The sequence below is a fragment of the Polistes canadensis genome, unplaced genomic scaffold, assembly GCF_001313835.1.
Source record: "Polistes canadensis isolate GaletaPanama2010 unplaced genomic scaffold, ASM131383v1 scaffold_69, whole genome shotgun sequence".
In the NCBI taxonomy this organism is placed as follows: Eukaryota; Metazoa; Arthropoda; class Insecta; order Hymenoptera; family Vespidae; genus Polistes; species Polistes canadensis.
Genome location: NW_014569616.1, coordinates 9497 through 22957, shown reverse-complemented (window position 1 = coordinate 22957; position 13461 = coordinate 9497). Strand labels below are relative to the sequence as shown.

The following is a 13461-nucleotide window of genomic DNA, read 5'->3' as shown; positions in this document are numbered from 1 at the left end:
TTTCACTTGATAGGCAAATGGAAAGTGGAAAATAGAAGATTTGGATAAAATACATTTACTTCTTGTAGAAAAGGAATGTAAAGTAACTGTTTTAGAAGTAACGAATACGCACTTGGTTGTAAGATATAATTTATTTCTTTTTTTAAACCGATATAAGTATCCATTTATTTGACCAATCTAAATTTAAAATGTCTAATAAGTAACCATCTCTAATAAAAATCATTCTTCACAGGTATCCATCACAATATTGGAACCAACACAATGTAATCTTCTTTATTACATTATTCATAAATTAGGAATTGAATTAGTACCTGATCCAATATATTCTGATCATTTCAAATTATCGCAGAAAATTCAATCTCCAATTTTTTCTAATTCAATTATCAATAAATATACAAATAATAATACTGTATCAGAAATAAAAACAGATCATATAATGGTGAAAATAAATGAAAGCACAAATAGCGAATGTTTTATGAAAAAAATTGACTATTTCAAGAATCAAAGTGATTCCGATAACGAAGTAAAAACAAATATAAAAGAAATAGATCTTTCCACTTCACTAAAAAAACTATCTATTGAAAATCATTATCACTCATATGTACCAATGGTTATTCCTGAATATATTGATACGCTTGAAGTAAACTTATGTTATAATAAATCGCTGACTACGTATTATGTACAAATAAATAAAAATTTAGAATTTAAGGTAATTTTATTTAAATAATTATATTTTAAAGATTAAGGGGATAGAAAGACACGCACGCACGCACACAAGTAACATTTTTATCTTTAAATATAATTTATTGTACTCGTTTTATTATTTTATTTTTTAGGTATTAAACGATTATTACAATCAATATAATCTATTGATAGAAAATTTACAGAAAGAAGCTCCTGAGCAACCCTTGATGAAAAATTTAGTTTCAAGTAAGTTTTATAATCGATGAATTTAAAATGAATCTTTATATAAATAACAATGTGTTACATATTGCATTTTTAGATACTCCGTGTTGTTCATTGTTTTCCGATAATATCTGGTATAGATGTCTTATTAAAGAAGTTATCAAGACAAGAAATCCAAACAAAATTTTAGTTCACTTATGGTACGTCGATTATGGAAATAATGAACAACGAATAGTTACATTAGAGAAGTAAGTAATTTATATTATTATTTATAAGATGAATTATTGTATGTTTTTTAAAAAATGTATTGTTATTTATTTTGTAAAGGTGTAATTTACGTATAATGAAGGAAGAATGGTTTAGATTACCAATATTTGCAATAAAATGTCAATTATGGAATATTAATGTTGATGATAGTCCGGAGACATCAAAGATGGTAATCGAACAAATGAACCAAAAGTATAATACTACCATCACACTTAAAATTAAGGTATACATTTAATATCTAAATCATTTAATATTATTTTCATGAAATTATTGACAAAATGATAAACCTTTACGCAATAAGATTAATTTTTTCAGGAACGACATGATAATAATTTGTTTGTCGAATTATACACAGATAAAGCGTGTACTGAATTGATTTACAGTTCTTTAATCAATGATGGTTACTTTCAATTTAAAGAAATCCTAAAAAAATAAACGAAATAAAATTATATTTTGAATATATTATGTTTGTGGTTTTTTCAGAGTTTATATAATAAAAACTTGTTTAAATTTGATCTTATATATATATATGTAAGTTAAATTTTTCAAAAACTTATGTTTCCTAGATTAATGTCTTTAAAATTATATCAGTATTACCATACTATCATTTATTATATCATATATTGTTAACGCTGTGTACTTTTGGCAATTTGTTCTTTAAGAACTAAAATACTTTGTCTTTGTTCTGGTGGAAGCATGGCAATTTGTTCATCCGATAACTGTAATACTTGCATTATTAATGCTGCCTGTAGTATAAGAAATAAGTTTATATTTTAATACATACAAATATATTTTTTATATATCATTGATTTGTCTTTTTCTATATATTGAAACTAAAATAATCATAAATCAGTATATATAATTTTTCAATCAACATACCTTTTCTTGATCCGACGCACCATTTGGTATATTACCTGCTGGAGACATTCCCGCCATGAGTCTAGAAGTAGCAGAACTTGCAGATGTTGTAAGAGCGGTAGTAGGAGGTACACCGTTATTTGCAACAACCACAGCCGGTGGTGGAACTGTAGGTGCTGCTACTGGTCTTGGTACGATAGGAGGTGCTACTGGTACAGGAGCTATAAGATCATTACATGTATATATGATAGACATTTTTCTATAAAATCTCTTGCATATTTATTTGCAATATTTATATATAAACTTACGATTAGGTTTAGTGATTCTTGGATCAATGGGCATACGGGGATCTCTTGGATCCCTTGGATCTCTACCAAATCTGTCAGCTCTTGGATCACGACAAAAGCTAAAAAGTTATAAAAGATTAAATTAATATAATAAATGAATATTATCAAGTAACAATTATTTGAAATAATTAACAAGACCTCTCCACTCCTTCTACTACAGGAAGATTGCTGCAAAAAAGAGTATATATTTGAATGTATTGTTTAATTAATAAAAATAATATTGAGTATATTGATATTATACTAACGTATCTGGTAAAGTAAAAGTAGTAGGAGGTCCCCTAGGGTCAGCAGTAGCAGTTATGATTGGTGGTACGGTAACTGTAGTTGTCTGAGTTTGTGGTGGTCCTCTTAAATCTTGATCTAATCTTGCTAAACGAGGATCCATCTGTCTATCCAATGTTCGAAGATCTACATCTTGACCTAAAGATATAATCAATTGTCTTAGATTTATTTATTCTTAATTATACTGAATATCTGAATTAATAGTAATTACCTGCAAAAATAGGAGCAGGAGGATTGGCAACTGGTGTAGGTCTTGGCGCTGCCCATGGTTCTTCAATACGAGGTGGAATCTGATGCACCACTGGTTTTTCTGAAGGTGTCAACACGCTTGGGATTGGATTAGCTTTATGTAACATATTAACAGCAGTATGAGGATCCACTATTCGCATTACTACCTGTGCTTGTAACAAAGCATAGGCAAGTTGCGGATTCTGAAGTAACATTTGTCGAGCTTCGTTAGGATTATTCTGCACGCATATCTTCATATGTTTCATTAATTCAAACATTTGTTCAGGTGGAAGAGAAGCTACTGCTTTACTTATTGCTTCAGGAGCTTTGTCAGCTTGAACTGCCTCTCCATACGGATTCTCAGTATTCTGTCCCTGTAAAAGACTCTGCATTTCCATACGACTCTTTTCTGTACATGCATTGTCTACACGAAGCGTTCTTCCACCAATTTCGTAACCATTCAAATTTCTCATGGCACTAAGCGCTGTCTCTTGATCCTTGTATTCGCAGAAACCATAACCTTTAGGTTTTCCTGTCTCACGATCGAATACCAATCTACAAATAATTTAAGACATTTATCTCATAAATAAAAAATTCTTCATTGTTAGATATTGTATCATTAATGAGGAAACATTAACAATTTGTTTTCTAAGAAAAATTAAAGAAAAGATTTACTTGAAGGAAAGTACTGGGCCAACTTCGCTGAATATGTCTTTCAAGTTCTCCTCGGTTGCTTCGTACGGGATATTCCCGACTGTAAACAAATTCTAAATAAATCTTCATTTTTTATTTCTATTTTTAACTTTAAAAATTGTCGACTGATAAACATTGATATACGAAAAATTACTTTCAAATCAAATTAGAAAGATACACAAGCATATAGAAAATTTAGCATAAATTAATGAATTATTTAATGAAAAATAGAAAATAATGTATTTATTCTTTTATCAGAAAATAAATTAAACCTATAAACAAATTAAAAGATTAGTATATAAATTGTTCAATAAAAATTGTATAACCTCTTACCGAATACACTCCGCATAGATTTATCCATGAGGGATTGATCGGAAATAGTTGAATTACTCATTTTTATCTTATTCTTTTGTCTTTCTTACTTAAAAAATTAAATATTACTAGTGGCAATAATAATATTTAACAATGCACTTAATCAACACTACTGTAGTTTCGTCTCCATTGAAAAATAATTATTCATTCAGTGCTGCCAACTGAATGAGTCAATTTATTGAATCTATTTAATCGCCTGATCGATAAAAGTAGAGATTTACCTTATCTAGCAAATTATCCGGTCGGTAAAAGTAGACATCTGTTCTTACCGAAAGATACAGAAGTACATAGAAACTTAAAAGTTTTACTATAGAAACGCTGGTCGGGCACCTTAACAGCAGAAAAAAATAAATAAGTGCTCTTAATTACTCATTATTTGCTCGACTTTATTTTATCAAATATTTTTTATTTATCGTTAATTAATTGAAAATAATTATTACACTTTGAATAATTATGAAATGGCGACGTCATGAGTGGGAGATATGTTATACGCATGCGCAACCACAAATTCAAGACGTCAGCACACTTTGGAAAAAATGAAATTACCCTGCAGGGAACAATTTAAAGTTTATATCCAAAATGAGCTTCTATGTACTTCTGTATTATTTGTTCTTACCTATAAATAACAATTCAATTAGTAAAATGCAAATTTAAGTATCATAATAATATATATGCATTATTATAAAAAAAAATAATACTCACGTATATTATATTGATTATTACAAATGTATCTTTAAACTGTCACAATGTGTATCTAATCATAAATTGCATAATAATGCATACTCATTATTGCATTTACATAAAAAGTAATGCATATGCATTTTATATTATATTACCGTTTATATTTTAAATTTCTCAAGGACTCATTTACATATATTATTTTTGATAAATACAAATCGAGAAAAGTTGTAAAAATATACATCGAAATTGTAGAATTAGCAATAAAGACAAATTAAATGAAATTTTAATGTCCCATTTTGAAACCCTTCACTATTCGACAAAATTGATAAAACGACTAATAAACACATAATGCTTAAAAGATAAAAAAAAATCATTAAAATTTTTAATATATTTGTGTATTTAATAAGAAAAAATAATCTTAATGCGTTTGTACATATGGTAGATCAATTCTCTGGTCTATTTTATGTGATCCATTGAGGAATAACACCCACATGCTTCTCGTAATTTTTAATTTAACTCTACTGAATGTTCTACCAGATAAATTACAGAAATTAGAATTTGAGATTGCAAAAAACAAAAGCCTACAGTAAAAATAACCAATGTTATTTAAATAAATCGTGTTCTCATATCTACCTTAATATTATAAATCTTATAAATAAGATATAGAGTACTGTCAAAACATAAATTATTGAAAAAGATTTCATACATTACTCGCGTTTTCCTTTCAATAATAAACATGCACATGAATATTATCAAAATAAAATAACAAAATAAATAGGCACTGTTACTTACGTCGAAAATTCAAGTAAAAAGTGAAACGAAGATAGAACTATTGGTTAATTCTCAACGTCACTACTAAGATTCTAATTCACAATATAACATACTTTTTATTTAATTGAAGCGTTTTTTATATGTGGGGAAACGCGAATATCGTACGCGTTACACGTTCTCGAAAACAAAACAATTGGTAAGACGTTTTTCTTATCGCTAATGAAATAGACATCATTATCAACATGTTTTCAAGCGGTCATCTCCCTTCCTCGGATCCATGTCGTCATTTTTCCTCCCCTTTTCTTAATCGTACGATTATTCATAAGTTGTTTTTTTTTCTCAATTACACCAAGTCAAAGATATTTCAATCCCCCACCTTACTTACATTCTTTTTAATGGGAAGAGAGGAAGGAACGGGGGATATACATATGTCTCAAGTTCTAACGTTTCCTTCCACTCTTTTCTCTTTTTACAAACGACTGATAAATAAAATATTAACCGGATTAATCTATTCGAATATTATATTATTCGAGAAGTAGAAGAAGAAGAAGAAGAAGAAGAAGAAGAAGCGAAGAAACAGATACGAGTGATCATCCATACGTGAATTTTCAAACAAGTTTCCCCTTTTTTTACTTTCAGATTAAAAAAGTGTCTTCTCGTTTAATTTATCTTACGTCGTGTCGCGTGTGTTTCTTGTCAGTGTTACTTTAACTCTTAACTTTTCTTTCTCTCTCTCTCTCTCTCACTCTCACACTCTTTTAATTATTATATTGGATAAGAGGATAAGAACGAGTAAGAAGTATCATCGACTTCGGAAAAAAGAAGAATATTTTTCGAATATTAGATCAATCTCGTGTGAATGATTAAGTGGACATCGAACATTTTTATATTCGAATTAATACGAGAGATCTACGTGCATGAATAAATTGATCTTACTATATTAACCGGTTATCATGATTTATCTGCGACGAAAGGTACGTTTGCAACAATATCATATGCATTTAATATTACTTCATTTCTTTAATTATGTTTATATAATTGCAATTGTTGATCATTAGAAGAAATTTTGGAAAAAAAAGAAGTGGTTAATCAATGTAGAAAATGTTGTTTTATGTCAACAAAAATAAGATGATTCAATGCGCTACGATAATTTCACTATTCGTAGTGATCCTATCTCGTATTATTTCACAACACATATTTACGAACGTCAGATTTGAAATATCTAAATTATTTCGAGTGATCCAATGTTTTCTTTTTTTCTTTTATAGCAATTCTCGGCGGGAATTTCTTACAATGCGTATAATAATATTAAAGTATTAGAAGATATCTATTTCATTAAAAATGTTTTCAAATTTCACAACTGTTTGAAGAAAATTATCACGCTTGACACATCTTTCTATCTTCTATCGAATAAACAAATTATCAATAACATAACTATCTATATGTAATATATATATATATATGAAAAACATATTACAGTTATTCACGTTCATTTATATATTTTTCGAAACCGATCTAAATTTATTCGAAAATATACTTGTTTAACGCATGCGTTTTCTTTAAATGCAATTGCAATCGCGATGATTTTCATTTTCCAAGTTCATTTTGTTGTTGTAAGAGTTATCTAATACTACTATCAAATTATTCCAACTTAAAAAAATGAAGGTCAATTAAAACTCATTAATAATAGTAACCGTTATCAATAGCTAATGAATTATCTTTATCCATGAACAATTTTATTGGCTGTGCCATTGCGCGCGCCAATTTTCTACGCTTTTCAAATCGTCCGTTTGTTTTTCTGTATGCAATTGTTTTTCTATTTCATCGCGTATAAATCTCTCTCTCTCTCTCTCTTCTATTAAACGAATAATATTTTTCAAAGCTAAAATTATCTCATCGTAGTAAATTCGAATGGAATTTTTCGAATTCGAATTTTTCGTGATCATTTTATGAAATCAATGACATTTTTAATTCTAATTGTAAGTTTAATATCTTTTTTTTTTTATTTTCAATAAAAACGTAGATTTTATTCTCCGGAACTTCTCTCAATCAACTACAGAAAAGTTTAAGATGGAGTTCATCGTTAAAAATTCGGGATAAAAAAGTCATACAACCTGAACGATCGTTCAAGGTATATTTTATTTCATTAAAACAAACTTTGTTATAATTGTTAGAATTAAACAATATGATTAGTTTTTTTTTTCTTTTTTCATTATCCTATAGTATGCTGATTTATCGGTCCGTCTTGCCGCACCTCATCAGCTTCAACCAAAGCCAAATGTTAGCCAGCTTTCTTTTGGCAAATATTTCACTGACCACATGCTGAAAATATATTTTTACGAAACCTTGGGTGGTTGGCAGGCACCAGAAATTACACCTTTTGAAAATTTAGTCCTTCATCCGGCAGCTAAAGTTTTACATTACGCCATAGAGGTACATACAATTATATTAATAATGTTCACGATTAAATTGATTATCAAATTAATGAAAATATTCCTATATTTATTTATTTGTTGTTTAGTTATTCGAAGGTATGAAAGCTTATCGAGGAGTAGATGGAAAAATAAGATTATTTAGGCCTGAAATGAATATGGAACGTATGAACAATTCTGCAATAAGGTCTGGTCTACCTACGTTCAATGGAAATGAATTAATTCAATGCTTTAATAGATTAATAAGCATAGACCAAGAATGGGTTCCACATTCAACTGCTGCTAGTCTTTACATACGTCCGACATTAATAGGAATCGATGTAAGTATTTTTAAATCTTTAAAAAAAAAAAAAATTAAATAAACATGTGTAAAGAATGTTACATATAAGCACATGGTAACATTTGTTTAGTAAATTACAATCAATACATGAATGATAGTTGTAGTAAATAATGTCACTTATGTCACAGACGTCATCCATACCATTGTATAGAAATAATCAGTATGTTTCTCAATACAAAATGATAATACTAAATTAAACAAGATTAAGAAAAGTCATTATGTTTATTTGTTGAGGCAGAGCTGAAAAGAAAATAGTAAAGATTAAATATTTTGTACAATTTGTTATTTTGATAATTAATTTTTACGATACGACAATTGTATATTACCTATAAAATGTCATTTAAATCTTATTAGGGTATACTAATGATGTTTTATATTGATTATCCATTATCTATGAAGAACCTTTGATTGTTGAATAACCTTAGTCTTTTTATAAACCAGTATTATTTATCCGTTCTTGTTTCACAATTACTAATAAAAAAAATATAAGAGAATATTATCTATTACTCTTTTCTTTAAAGCATAGTTTATCTTAAAGTTATCGCCAATAATAATGTACTGGATATAATTGAGAAAAGTTTTAAAAATGGCATTTGTACATTTTTTATGACCGAGTAATTAAAAACAAATACTAATTTTTAAGATGAAAACATTTCTTTCATTTATGTGAGTATAATTAACGCGAATAAAAATTCATTAACATAAGTTGTCAAAAACTCGCGTACGACAGTTTAATTATTTAATTAAGTTCTTCATTAAATTTCAAGTTCATATAATATTTTTAATTCTTTTCGATAATCTCGTGACATAATCGTGGATAAATAAAAAAGAAAAAAGTAAAGCAATCATTTTTTGCAGAGTAACATATATGATGACATTAAATTTATTATAACGTAACGAAAAAATAAATTCATGCATTTTAATGCATACTAATTTTCATTTTCATATTAATTTTTATAATTCGTAAATTTACATGCAATCATCGTTAATTATTCCTTGTATTAACATCGGCCATTCTTGGCTAGGCTTTTTTTAATTGGATAAATATTACAATAAACACATTTGTTCTATTTGTAATTGAAAAATTACATTTATCTGTATAGCCCACGTTGGGAGTGATGCCACCGGATTCAGCATTACTGTATGTGATATTAACCCCTGTTGGATCATACTTTAAAAGTTCGGAAGTTGGAGTGTCTCTATTCGCAGATCCACAATGTATCCGTGCATGGCCAGGTGGTTGTGGAGATCGTAAGGTGGGAAGTAATTATGGTCCCACGATCGAAACGGTAAAAAAAGCTTTGCAAAAAGGATATCATCAAGTGTTATGGTTGTATGGAGAACATCATGAAATTACTGAAGTAGGAGCTATGAACGTTTTTATGGTTTACCTCAATGACGATGGTGGTACGAATCAAATTAGATTTTAAAATATATTTTCTACCTTCTATATCTCCTAAAAGTATATTATATATTAATCATAAAAACCTTGTATGCATATTAATAGAAAGGGAATTGGTGACACCACCGTTAAACGGTTTGATTTTACCTGGAATAGTAAGAAATTCAATCTTGGCTTTGTCACGTGAATGGGGTCAATACAAAGTCAGCGAAAGAACAATTTCCATGAAAGAGATCTGTCGACTGTTTTCGGAAAATAGAGTAAGTTTTAAAAATATTAATAAGCTCAATGAAATGTTCAAATGTAAAATCATTTCCTATTAATATAAATTATTGTAGCTTTTGGAAATGTTTGGTTCTGGAACTGCCTGCATCATTAGTCCTATTTCTAATATAGGCTTTATGAATCGTGATTTTTGCATACCAACAATGGAACAATCCGATCCTATATATAAAAAACTTTTAAAACATCTAACAGATATACAGTACGGATATATACCTGACCATCCATGGACTGTTACTATAGATTAATATGCAGTTACAAATTTTTTTGAAAAAAACAAAAAAAAAAGAAGAAATGAGAACTGTTAATATAACACTAGAGATATTAACAATAGAAAATATATATTTATATATATATATATATATATATATAGGAACGATGATGATATGACTGGTTTTCTGTAAAATAAGTTCAAAAATGTTATTTATTTATATTATATGTGTATATATTCATACGAAAGCGAGTGTAAAAATGATTTCTACGTACATTTCATGTTAATTGTTTAAAGTTTTAATGGGTTTTGTACAATTGTAGAGAATTTGATTATGCGCGTGACTCTGATTGTGATTTGATGAATGAATGTAGCTTTTTAATGTGTGAGTTTTATATAAGCGGAATCATTCAATGATTCTCGCAAGTATGTACTTAGGTAACATATCTATTTATAAAAAAAAAATTTTTTTTACAAGTTATATTATACATACCTATAAAATCAATTGTTTTGTTTTAATAAAATAAAATTTTCAATAAATTTTCTCGTTTAATTAAAAAAAGAATATTATTGGTTTTAATGTTTCAACACACACACACATACGATTTTAGATTAATTATATATTATTATTAATTATTAATAACAAAAAATGTGCATTTAGAATGTCGACATACTGAAAACAAATTAAAATAAAAAAATTACATTAAAAACAATCCTCCTTTTTCCAATGTGGTACATGTGAAAAAATATAAAAATTATTAACAAACAATATAATGTAATTAGTTTCTTTAGATAATATGAATATAACATGGAAAGGAATAAGGATATGATATTAATTAGAAAGTGTAAAGAAACTAATTACAATTATAATGTTTATTTATGGTAAGCGGTCTTTGGCTGGATTTTATTTTACCATGAAATGTATAGCATTAACATGAGATAAACATTATATGAAAAATAATATATTATTGTCCTGGTCTAACCATGAGAAGGTAACTTCTTCTGAAGATCTATGAAGAATGTGCATCTTAAAAATGCTACATCCAAATAAAATTTAGATAAGAGAAAATTATTCAACCAGGAGCGCTCTTTAAGGATCTTAATCCCCTTCTTAAGCCCAACCCTGAGGATTTCATTCAAAAAACAATGCAACTATAATCAATGAAACAAAAAAAAGAAATACTAAAAATTAAATAAATGAAAATAATGATTTCATTAACACACAACTTGGGTGGACAACTATTATATTCCCGAGGATTTATTATATACAGTATATATAAATCTTCTATTTTAAATAAAGTAAAATTAAAAAGAAAATTACATTTTTCTGTTACAATTAATTACAATTTATATCATTACATTAAAATTACATAATAACTCAATTTTGGGCCGGTCCATGGTATTTATGAACATATAAATACATATAAAAACATATATATATATATATATGTTTATATATTCTATGTCCTGTGTTTTGCATATTTGGTATCATTGCTAACCTCTGTAATATTTTCTAATGGTGAGAAGAGAAAAATGAAGTTACATACATTTTTTTTTACGCTAATTGTATTTATATCATTAGATTACCATCTTTTGCATCTACATTTATTGCGATTGGTTTAAAAATTATGGAAAAAAAAGAAATAGAGTGCAATGAATTTACACTTTATACATTTGTTTGTCGCTACTTGGAGTTGATTCTATTGGTCGCCGTTTGGACAAATTTGGTGTTCGACCTAAACTCTAATACCTATAAAGTTACTAGTTAAATTTGTAAATTTCTTATAAAACTAACAAAGAAATATATATTAAAAAACAAAACAATAAAAAAAGCGCTATTTTGTATGAATATTGTAAAATGTAATTTTTATTTGTGCGTAACATGATTTACTCTCACGTGTATTATTTGATGCGATTCGATGATTGGTGAGTGAGAGTAATGGAAAGTGTCATTGGCTGAAAGTATAGTTGACGGATCTTCAATGCAAACATGAAAAGAATCGTATGCAATTGAGTGTCTATAGAAATTAGATTTGGTGTTACTGTTCTGAATGTAGGTAAAGGTGTGCAAAACTTGTTAGAAATTCAAATAAAAACGGTCGGTAGTATTATTTGGATCTATTATTTGTAAAAGGACGCAATTTGTGAACGTAAAATAAAACGATGGCGGATGCAGATGAATGGTAAATAATTCATGCAAATGTTTTTTCTATTAATAATTATATTTTATGGAATAGTACTGAATATTATTCATTCACATTCATGAATTCTTATTGCTATGTTAGCAATGATCAAAAATTGTAATAATTTGTATAAAATGTTTTTCTTCAAATCCTCTGTCATTTTTTCTCTCTCTCTTTCTCTTGATAAATTTATAATTATATTATCATTTATAATTATTTTAACATTTTATATATAGAATGATCTCGAGAAAAATTTGTTTGTTTGTAAACAAGGAAAAAGTTTATTATTATTTGTTACATTATTTATGTTTTATTTTATAAAATAAAATCGTTTTGCTCTCTAATAGGGATTCAATAGAACAAAAGACTTCTACAATGGTACATAATGCGATAACTCAGTTGCATTTTATATGGGCAGAAGTTGGATACGATAAAGAAACTCAATTGGTTTATACTGATGCAGCGCTGGATCATGTACAGGTAAAATAAACCATTAATAAATATACTAATGAAATATAAATGATTTTAAATGCAAATTATTGTTTTAATAATAAAATAGGAATTGTTAACCGATATGGTATCAGAGTTTGAGGATAAGAAGAGATTACTATTGGAAGAAACTGAACAGTTAATGCAAAATACATCTATTTTATGTAAAGTATGTATTAGTTTTATAAAGTCATTGTAAAATCTTCTCTTACTGTTTGCTATATATAATGTATTAAATTTATTGTAGGAATTAAAAGAAACTATTGATACGAGTGGATATGAGAAACTACCACTATTCAAATTACAACAAGTACTTCAACATGATATGGAAAAACTGTTGCGTATAAAAGAACAACGCAAAACATATTTAAATGAATTATTAATGAAGGTAGGTTTTCATATCAATGTTAAAGAATCTGCAACTTGAGATTGCAAACATTTTCTATATACATGATTAAATATGTGTTTAATTAATATTTTTCTCTGTTCTTTTCTTAATAGGAACATGAAATATGCAAACGGCTAGGTGTACAGCCAATAGGAATTGAATCTAAACTTCCGACCGAAGAAGAATTAGATAACTTTAAGCTATATATATATAAACAGGAAGCAGAAAAGGTACACTACTATAAATTAATAATCTATTACTTATTGTTTCTGTTACCTAACCATTTGACAAATTTGAAGGTGTATTTACATCATTATTTCATTGTTTAT

The 13461-nt window shown here is 27.6% G+C and overlaps 3 protein-coding genes across 3 annotated transcripts in view; 2 read left to right on the top strand and 1 right to left on the bottom strand.

Moving 5' to 3' along the window:
- Nucleotides 1-783: 783 nt before the first annotated feature.
- On the bottom strand, nucleotides 784-4111 carry LOC106786238 (cleavage stimulation factor subunit 2). Its single transcript, XM_014747391.1, has 8 exons — nucleotides 3915-4111; nucleotides 3564-3642; nucleotides 2872-3443; nucleotides 2624-2798; nucleotides 2517-2546; nucleotides 2340-2437; nucleotides 2053-2252; nucleotides 784-1919 (listed from the first exon to the last, which is right to left on the bottom strand). The coding sequence occupies exons 1-8, from the start codon at nucleotides 3973-3975 to the stop codon at nucleotides 1800-1802; spliced, it is 1335 nt and encodes a 444-aa protein (XP_014602877.1). The 5' UTR covers nucleotides 3976-4111; the 3' UTR covers nucleotides 784-1799.
- Nucleotides 4112-5940: 1829 nt separating this feature from the next.
- Nucleotides 5941-10560, top strand: LOC106786232 (branched-chain-amino-acid aminotransferase, cytosolic). Its single transcript, XM_014747386.1, has 7 exons — nucleotides 5941-6379; nucleotides 7429-7536; nucleotides 7629-7838; nucleotides 7927-8157; nucleotides 9281-9584; nucleotides 9685-9839; nucleotides 9918-10560. Exons 1-7 carry the CDS (start codon nucleotides 6359-6361, stop codon nucleotides 10107-10109), a joined length of 1221 nt encoding a protein of 406 aa, XP_014602872.1. The 5' UTR covers nucleotides 5941-6358; the 3' UTR covers nucleotides 10110-10560.
- Nucleotides 10561-12104: 1544 nt separating this feature from the next.
- The window catches only part of LOC106786230 (protein regulator of cytokinesis 1-like), a 2808-nt gene continuing 1451 nt past the window's right edge, over nucleotides 12105-13461 (top strand). Inside the window, exons 1-5 of the mRNA XM_014747384.1 lie at nucleotides 12105-12255; nucleotides 12603-12735; nucleotides 12815-12913; nucleotides 12992-13132; nucleotides 13246-13362. Coding sequence (XP_014602870.1) covers nucleotides 12236-12255; nucleotides 12603-12735; nucleotides 12815-12913; nucleotides 12992-13132; nucleotides 13246-13362 — 510 coding nt within the window. The 5' untranslated portion in view covers nucleotides 12105-12235. The remainder of the gene's footprint in view (nucleotides 12256-12602; nucleotides 12736-12814; nucleotides 12914-12991; nucleotides 13133-13245; nucleotides 13363-13461) is intronic.